We start from the raw sequence: 9,836 nt of genomic DNA, 5'->3' as shown, positions 1-9,836 counted from the left end.
AGGCTGCAGGACCCTGGTCCTTCCTCTGCCCTGTCCTGCCCACCCATCTCATGGTTGACTGCTTTGACTAGAAGGCTCACTCCAGAGAAGTGGGGTCCAGGAGTGTGACCGTTGGCTGAGGCCCTGTTGACCAACAAAAGGGTTCCAGCAGGGTCAGAGGCTGGCCCAATACCATCTGCATTAAGATCATGACTCTAGGCAAACTGTTTACCAATGCAGTGAGGGGCCTATTTATAGCTTCAGCTGTTTCTCCAGCTTACCAAGAAGGGGGCAGGGTGGCTCCCCAGAGCAAGGTGCTAGCTGGGACAAGGAACGATTCTCTGCCTAGGTGGCACTGCCCAGACCACTAGACCCCTCATGGCAGGGGAGAGCTTTCCTTTCACATCCTCCACACTGCGTGCTCTCCGCCTGCAGCGAGAGTGGCTGGACTGGGAGGACAGGAGGAGAGCTGCTGCCCAGCAGTGCCGCAGGCACAGGGACCTCCCTTGTCCCCAGGCCCGGCTCCTTAGGCCTCGCCGCTCCTGCCGAGACCCAGCTGTCCACAATGCCCTGTTCTCTGGGGACCTACAGCAGCTCCAAATCCTGTTCCAAGATGAGGACACTGCCAACATGATTGTGGAGACTGTGAGCAACCAGCTGGCCTGGTCAGCGGAGCAGGGTAGGGAACACCACCTAGGAGGACTGAAGAGGGGTCAGGAGTGGGGGTTGGGAAGGGAAGAAGAATCCATACCCCACCCCCACTTCTCCGTAAAGAGCCTAGAATGGACCCATAGTCACCCATATTAGCTCCTTCCTAAACAGTTGAGGCCAACTACGGTTTTCCTCAAACTCATAGAGATCCACCCGCCTCTGCCTCCTTCATGTTGGGATTAAGGGTGTGAGCCACTATGCCCACCCTCCAAATTTTTTTGGTTTTGTTTTTTTGATTTTCAAGACAAGGTTTTTCACTGTAGCCCTGGCTGGCCTGGAACTCACTCTGTAGACCAGGCTGGCTCCCAACTCAGAGATCTGCCTGCCTCTGCTTCCTAAGTGCTGGGATCAAAGGTGCATCTTACTACCACCTAGCCAAAGTTATATTCTCTCTCTCTCTCTCTTTTAAAAGATTTATTTATTTATTATATGTAAGTACACTGTAGCTCTGTAGCTGACTTCAGTTGCACCAGAAGAGCGCATCAGATCTCATTACCGATGGTTGTGAACCACCATGTGGTTGCTGGGATTTGAACTCAGGACCTTCAGAAGTAGTCAGTGCTCTTAACCACTGAGCTATCTCGCCGGCCTTAAAGTTATATTCTCATATAACACATATACAGATTGTAAATTTTGGTTTTGGTTAATTATATGCACTATATTACTATAGCATTATATATATGAAAATATACGCTCACATACATATATATCCATGTTTCCCTTACAGTTTCCTGCTATAGTAGACAATTTTTATGAAACTCAAATGCAATTTTTCCTTACCGTTACTGACTTTGGGGGTTAGGGAGTGGTGGTGTAGGGAGAAAAGCCAAGCCCCTCCTGCTGAGCCACCCCACCAGCTCCATCTTATTTGAGGGCTAGAGGATTGAACTCTAAGCCACAACAGAATGCTAATAACCACTGTCTTTGCCACTGTGCTCCGGCCGGCCACAGATGACAAGCTTTTTTTTTTTTTTTTTTGGTTTTTTGAGACAGGGTTTCTCTTTATAGCTCTGGCTGTCCTGGAGCTCACTTTGTAGACCAGGCTGGCCTCGAACTCCGAAATCCGCCTGCCTCTGCCTCCCGAGTGCTGGGATTAAAGGCGTTCGCCACCACGCCCGGCTGATGACAAGCTTTTTAAATTTTGGGACAGGGTCTTGTTAGTTACCCAGGCTGGCGTTCAATTCTTTCCTTAGCCCAGGGAGATCTTGCACTTGCGATCCTTCTGCCTCAGCTTTCCAAGTGACTGGGGTCATGTGCTTGTCCCTTCAGGTCCTGTTCAGTTTGTTATTGACAGGTTTGTTTTTGAAACAGGAACTAACTCTCTCTCTCTCTCTCTCTCTCTCTCTCTCTCTCTCTCTCTCTCTCTCTCTGGCCCAGGCTGGCCTTGAACTTGTGATCTTTCTACCTCCTGCTCCTAAGTGATAGATTGCAACCACACACTTCCACACCTGGCCACATGCAGCGTTAGAAGCTGACATTGTTTCATGGGCCATCTTTCCATGTCAGCGACCTTAGGTCTATAGAATACTTGAAAACTGTAGAGAGAGGCATCTGGACTTATAGAACTACTCTCCAGAGAGAATGGTAGATTTGTAATTTTTTTTTCTCTTTTAAAAAAAAAAAATTATTGCTAGGCGGTAGTCCCAGCACGTGGGAGGCAGAGGCAGGTGGATTTCTGAGTTCAAGGCTAGTCTGGTCTACAAAGTGAGTTCCAGGACAGCCAGGGCTATACAGAGAAACCCTGTCTCGAAAAAAAAAAAAAATATATTGTTGAGTCTCTGGCCTTTCTTTTAACAAGCAAATGGTATCTTACGTTTCAGCTGTAAAATTCTTCAGTGTTAGCTAGGTAGAGGACCCGGCTAGGGCGTCAAAACCACTTACCAGAGCAGAGCATAAACTATCCCCTAGAGTGAGATGTGGGAACATTCTGGTTGTGACCTCTGTCACCCCACTGATTGCCAGGCTGACTTAAGTTCAGCTGACTGGTTAGGCTGCTGGCCTCGTCCTCCTGTACCACTCCAGTGTCCCTCACAAAACTTCATGCTCATTCCAAGAGGACCCTCTTCCCCAGCAGATACCTAGCCCTTCTTTTCAATATATTTGTTTATTTTAGGAGAGCATCTGATTACGTAGTCCTGGCTGTCCTGGCACCTGATGTGTAGAACAGGTTGCCTTTGAACTCAGCAATCTGCTTGTCTCTGCTTCCTTCCTGAGTGCTGGCATTATGGATGTGTGCCGCCCACCACCCCATCCCATCTCCCTTTTTTCTTGTTACTTTTTTACTTTATGTATATGGGTGTTTTGTCTGCATGTAGGTGTGTGCGCTCCTTGTGTGCCTGATACCCAACAGAAGCAAGGAGGGACCATTGGATCTCCTGCAATTGGAGTTACAGACTTTTGTGAGCACCTACCTATGTGGATGCTAGGGATTGAACTCCAGTCATCTGGAAGGGCAGCCACTGCTCTTAGCCAATGAGCCATCTCTCTAGACTCCCACACTCCCCCTGTTCCTTTTGTTATTGTTGCTGGTTTTGTTTTGTTTTGTTGTTGTTGCTAGGGATTTTGTTGGTTTTGTTTTGTTTTGTTTTTCATTTTGCTTGCTTGCTTGCTTGCTTGCTTGCTTGCTTGCTTGCTTGCTTATGGACTCAGAGCCCACATATAGGCAAGTACTGAACCACGGAGCCACACACCCCCAGACCCCTTTGCTGTTCTGAGTAGCAATGTAAAGATGGCCTTTATGTGTTGGGTGGATACATTTTCTAGAATGTATCCCATCTCAGCAGGTTTGTCAAAGTTAACTAGATACTTAGTGAAATTGTTTTGAAACATTGACATGAGATTGCCTCAACCTCAACCCTTCAGGCTGGACTTCAGGACCCAGTTCAGCTAGGCACTGCTGCAGGCTCCAGGTCCTGCTTACCTGCAGCCATGACACAGTGGCTTTACCCAGGCTGCTCTGGCTTTTTCCTAAAGAATACCATCATCCATCATCCCCCAAAATGGAAATCGGACTTAGATTTTTTGGGTTTGTTGTTACTGTTGTTGGTTTGGTTTGGTTTTTTTGAGACAAAGTTTCCTCTGTTTTGCGACTATCCTGGAAGTGACTGTGTAGACCAGGCTGGCCTTGAACTCAAGAGATCTGCCTGTCTCTGCCTCCTGAGTGCTGGGATTAAAGGCATGTACCACCATCACCTGGCTGACAAAGTGTTTTAAAAGGCTCTTCCAATGTATACTCCCAACTCAGGGCTTTGAGTGGACCCCCTAACCACAGGTACAGCTTGCCTATTTGTGCTCAGTAAGCTAGACCTGGGGAAAGCCAGCATCCACTGTCAGTCACAGACAACTGCTCTCCCCTGCTCTCCCATACAAAGCCCCACAGTACTGCTTTTTCTCCTCAGGATTCTGGGTGCTGACTCCAAAGACCAAGCAGACAGCACCTCTTACCATCGCAGTGGCCAGAGGCTACACCGACTGCGCCCGACACCTTATCCTGCAGGGGGCTGAGCTTGATGCCCGAATTGGAGGGCGTGCTGCCTTGCACGAGGCCTGTGCCCAAGCCCATCCCGACTGTGTTCGGCTGCTGCTCACATTTGGTGCCAAGGCTAATGTATCGTCTGAGGAGGGCATGACCCCCTTGCACCTCTGCACATCTCCCGAGTCTTTACAGTAAGTGCCCGTGGCCTGGAATGGCTCTGTGGGAAATGTATATCTGTGTGTGCAGTTCACCTGCCTAGGAGCAAAGGAGACTTGACTGAGCTTTGCTGTCTTTAAAGCACTGTGTGTGTTACATCTTCACACAATAGAAGGAGGCCTAGCTGTTTTCTATGCATAAATGTGTATGTGCACGAGTGTGCAGGGGCCTGCAGAGGCCAGAGTGGGGCGTCGGGTCTCCTGGAGTTGGAATCACACAGCACTGTGTCTGGTTTTCCTTCTACTTTGAGACAGAATCTATGTTGTCAAGGCTGGCTTCACACTCTTGATTCCCCTGCCTCTGCCTCAGGAGTATTGCTATTACAGGAGTCTATAGCTATGCTCAGCTCTTTCTGCCTAGTTATTTAATTTAATTTTATTTTATTTTATTTATTTATTTATTTATTTATTTATTTATTTGGTTTTTCGAGACAGGGTTTCTCTGTGTAGCCCTGGTTGTTCTGGAACTCACTTTGTAGACCAGGCTGACCTCGAACTCAGAAATCCGCCTGACTCTGCTTCCCAAGTGCTGGGATTAAGTTATTTAATTTTTAAAATTTGCTTTGTAGTTTGGTTTTGACACAGAGTCTCTCTCTATTTACCTGGATGGCCTGGGTCTTGCTATTTATGCCTTAAAATCTTAGTGGTCAGGCATATATATATATATATTTTTTTAAATATTTTATTTAAAAAAAAAAAAAACAAAAAAACCTTAGTGGTCCTTCTGCCTCTACCTCCCTAATGCTTAGATTACAGATTTAGATTACAGATGTGTGCCATCTTGCCTGGCTCACCACTTTTTTCTCTCTCTCTCTTATTTAGTTTTGTTTTAGACAGAGTCTGGTGTAGCTTGGACGAGGATAACCTTGAACTCAGGACCCTCCTGCCTCTACTTCCTAAACGCTGGGACTACAAACACGTATCACCATGCTCAGAAACCAAAACCAGGGCTTTGTCCATGCTAGGCTGGCACTTTCTTAACTGAGTTATAGCCCTAACCCTTTTTTGCTGTTTGCTTGTGAGCAGTAGGGTCTCACTCTGTATCCCAGGCTGGCCTCAAACCCTGAGTGATCTTCCTGGCTTGGTCCTGTAAGCACTGGAATTCCAAGCATGAGGCCACACCTAGGGTCCTTCTGCTTGTCCAGTCAGTAGTTTCTTAGACTCCTGCATGGTAGTGTTTACTCTTCTACAAACCACTTCAACAAACTCAGCATGCAGCTAAGGACTCAAGAGACTCACGGCCCACATCTTGAGACTTGTCCCCACTAGCTATAGATCAGTGGTAGACACCAAAGTGATCTAAATTTGCCAGCCCTACTCAGGAGGCTGAGACAAGTGGATTGCCAGTCTGGTCTACATAGTTAGTACCTGGCCAGCCTGGGCTACATAGTGAGACTCTGACTCAATAAACAAAATTGCTGGCCCCTACTCTGGTTCTTGTATTCAATTGAACACCAGGTTGCTGCTCACAAGCATCTTTCCACAGAACTCATCCTTTAAAATATGATGAGGAAGACCATTTACTGGACCCCTACTGAGAGATGTTTTAAGTGTTTCTTAAGTTTAGTATTAGAAATCAAGATTTTTGGGCTACAGAGATGGCTCAGTGGTTAAGAGCACTGACTGCTCTTCCAGAGGTCCTGAGTTCAATTCCCAGCAACCACATGGTGGCTTATAACCATCTGTAATGAGACCCAATGCCTTTTTCTGGTGTGTATCTGAAGACAGCTACAGTGAAGTAATATAAAATAAATAAATTAAAAAAAAAGAAGTCAAGATATCAAAGAGTACACATGGAGGGACCCATGGCTCCAGTTGCATATGTAGCAGAGGATGACCTTGTCAGGCATCAATGGAAGGAGAGGCCCTTGGTCCTATGAAGGCTATCTGATGCCCTAGTGTAGGGAAATGCCAGAGGGGGGGGGAGCGGGCCAGGAGGTGGGTGGGTGGGGGAACACCCTCATAGAAGCAGGGGAAGTGGGAATGGGATAGGGGGTTTCCAGAGGGAAACTGGGAAGGGGGATAACATTTGAAATGTAAATAAAGAAAATATCCAGCCGGGCGTGGTGGCGCACGCCTTTAATCCCAGCACTCGGGAGGCAGAGGCAGGCGGATTTCTGAGTTCGAGGCCAGCCTGGTCTACAGAGTGAGTTCCAGGACAGCCAGGGCTACACAGAGAAACCCTGTCTCAAAAAACCAAAAAAAAAAAAAAAAAAAAAAAAAAAGAAAATATCCAATAAAAATAATAATAAAAGTGGGGCAGAGGTGGCACACACCTCTAATCCCAGCACTTGGGAGGCAGAGGCAGGCGGATTTCTGAGTTTGAGGCCAGCCTGGTCTACAGAGTGAGTTCCAGGACAGCCAGGGCTACACAGAGAAACCCTGTCTCGAAAAACAAAAATGAAAAGAAAAAAGAAAAAAAAAATAATAAAAAAAGTCAAGATATGTCAACACTTAGAATTTATTGCAGAAACAGATCTCTCTGTGAGCTCAAGACCAGCCTGGTCTACAAAGAGAGTTCTAGGATAGCCAGGACTATTACACCGAAAAACCTTATCTCAAACAACAACAACACAGAATTAAATCAGTGGTCTGTCAGAGGCGATGCTTCCTCAGTTTCCTCAGCTCTTGCCTGCTGAGACTAGTTCCCACCATGTGTATTGTGTTTGGGGAAAGGATCTCCAGTTATCCCAGTTTCACTAACACAATCTGTCCCTGACTACCCAGCAGCTGCTACTGCCCCTTCACATTATAAATTACCATTGGGTTGGTTTCATTGGCCATTTAGTTCAGCTCCTGTTCCCTCACCACAGTAGGTACGTTTGTGGGACACATTGTAGCACATTTGCTACAATAGTGTGCTGGCCTATAATTTTTTCCAAGAGTTCAGACACTGGGAAACAGTTTCTCCCTAAAAATGTTTTCTTTGGTTCTGCTTATTTTCTCTAAGAAAAAGTAGAGTAGAGATGCTCCTAAAGGCTCTCCTTGACCAAGGGAACATAGGCTGTTCAGAAAGGGAGCCATCTATTTTTTTTTTCTAATACACCTAATATGACACATGCTAACGTGTCATAGTGTACACAGGAGTGAGTTTCCCAAATCTTGCCCTATCAAAATGTAAAGAGACCAGGAGCTGGGGTTGTAGCTCAGTTTGTAGTATGCTTACAAGCATGCATGGAACTTTGATCACTGGCACCACAAGGGCATGGTGGGGCATATGTATAATCCCAGCAAGCAGGAAGAAGAGGCAGAAAGATCAGGAATTCAAAATTGTTTTCCGCTACATAGTGTTTGAGGCTGGCAGAAGAGGGATACAGCTCAGCTATAGCTTGCCTAGCATACCTGGGTTTCACATCTAGCACCAAATAAGTAATCCTAGCATAAGGGGGCATAAGGGGGATAGGCAGAGGTAGGCAAATCTCTGAGTTCGAAGCCAGCCTAGTCTATAGAGTGAGTTACAGGATAGCCAGAGCTACATGGAGAAACCCTGTCTAGGGGGAACGGGGGGGGGGAGGTAAATCAGCTAAGGTGAGGGTGGACTCCGTGGATTCTGCTCTTGGCTGCTGCACTAGACTATTTGGGGCACAGCTTTTTATATCTGAAAATTCAAGATACTTCTGGCAGTTTCAGGTGGCCCCATAACTCTGCTGTTTATAATGGGGTTTCTGTGATCAGATGAGGAACACTAGGGCAGACCTCCAAGCAGAGGTGTCGGAAGGATATGATAGCAGGTCTTGGGGTCCTCAGGATGTCCCCCAAGCCTTGCACTCTGTCCCTAGGTGCGCCAAGTTGCTGCTGGAGGCTGGAGCGTCTGTGAATGTGGCATCACAAGAGAGCGAAGTTACGCCCCTGCATGTGGCTGCAGCTCGTGGCCTGGAACAACATGTGGCCCTCTACCTGCAGAACGGTGCGGACGTGGCTCTGCGCACCAGCCAGGGAGAGACAGCGCTGAACGCCGCGTGCGCTGGAGCAGAGGGACCAGGCAGCAGCCGGCAGCACGAGGCCGCAGCGCGACAGCTCCTGGAAGCTGGGGCTGATCCCCAGGCTGCCGGTCGCAAGCGCCACACGCCACTGCACAACGCCTGTGCTAATGGCTGCGGAGGTCTGGCCGAGCTGCTGCTGCGCCACGGGGCAAGCCCTGAAGTCACCAATGGGGCAGGCCACACACCAATGGACTGCGCGCTGCAAGCGGTACAGGACGCCCCCAACTGGGAGCCAGAGGTCCTCTTTGCAGCACTGCTGGACTACGGGGCTCAGCCGGTTCACCCTGAGGTGTGTTGGGGGGGGGGGGGCGGAGAGCTGAGGAAGGAGGTGCCAACCGGAACGGGAATCTTAGACTAGAAATGTCCTGACTGGAAAGGTCTAGAAGTTCAAAAGCTTCCTCCCTGACTAGAGATTCATATCCATCTTGGCAGAGGGCAGAGAACTGGGGACTGGGACCAGGAGCTTGGAACATGTACACAGGGCAAGCTGAGGCTCGAGAAAGACCAGGTTGTCTGCAGCAATTTATATTAGCCAGCCTTGGGCTTGCCTCAGGTGGGGCAACACGGAACTCCTAAACTCCTATTTTGATTTCCAGATGCTGAAACACTGTGCCAACTTTCCTCGGGCCCTGGAAGTCCTCCTTAATGCCTACCCATGTGTCCCATCCTGTGACACCTGGGTGGAGGCCGTGCTCCCCGAGCTGTGGCAGGTATGTCCACGCCAAGGGCCAAGTTCTTTACTAGGGAGGCTAGAGAGGCCAGAGGCCTCTCCCTTCAAGCCCCAGGTTCAGAGGAGGAAGATGGACCTAGAGCAAAAGAGAGTGAAAGCCCTGGGTTCCTGGCCTGTCTGGAGCAGTGCAGACAGAACTTTAATCTTCTATACTGCGGAGCCTCTTGCTGACAGACATTCATAAATCAGTCAGCTATGACTTGGTGGGAATTCTATCAGCATGTCTGGGGGGTAGGAGTGGCCCATGACTAAAATCCAGTCTATGGCAGGGTGCTGTGCTGAAAATTCCCAAGCCGGAAGTGGTGGTACATGCCTTTAATCTCAGCACTTGGGAGGCAGAAGCAGGCAGACCTCAGTGAGTTCAAGGCCAGCCTGATCTACAAAGAGAGTTCCAGGACAGCCAGGGTTTTTACATAGAGGAAACCCTATCTTGAACCCACCAGCCCCTCCCCCCCCCCCAAAAAAAAAGAGAAAATGCCCTTCTACCACAGAATTATCTTCTGGAAGGGAAAATCAGGGGTATTAGATTACCCGATTCTTCCTTACTTCTGGCCTAGGAACATGAAGCCTTCTACAGCTCAGCCCTAAGCATGGAAAACCAGCCAAGACGGCTGCAGCACCTGGCCCGCTTGGCTGTTCGCGCTCAGTTGGGTAGCCACTGTCGGCAGGCTGCTGCCCAGCTTCCCCTGCCTCCACTACTCAGAGACTACCTGCTGCTGAGTGTGGAGGGACGAATCCAGTGA

General features: G+C 48.5%; 1 protein-coding gene across 1 annotated transcript; it reads left to right on the top strand.

Annotated features, from left to right (window-relative positions):
• Positions 1-357: 357 nt before the first annotated feature.
• Positions 358-9,836, top strand: Asb16 (ankyrin repeat and SOCS box containing 16). Its single transcript, XM_021178207.1, has 5 exons — positions 358-658; positions 4,089-4,356; positions 8,160-8,652; positions 8,960-9,073; positions 9,651-9,836. Exons 1-5 carry the CDS (start codon positions 358-360, stop codon positions 9,834-9,836), a joined length of 1,362 nt encoding a protein of 453 aa, XP_021033866.1.

The sequence above is a fragment of the Mus caroli genome, unplaced genomic scaffold, assembly GCF_978045245.1.
Source record: "Mus caroli unplaced genomic scaffold, Mus_caroli_1 scaffold_13, whole genome shotgun sequence".
Lineage (NCBI taxonomy): Eukaryota > Metazoa > Chordata > Mammalia > Rodentia > Muridae > Mus > Mus caroli.
This window is presented reverse-complemented; position numbering and strand designations above follow the sequence as displayed.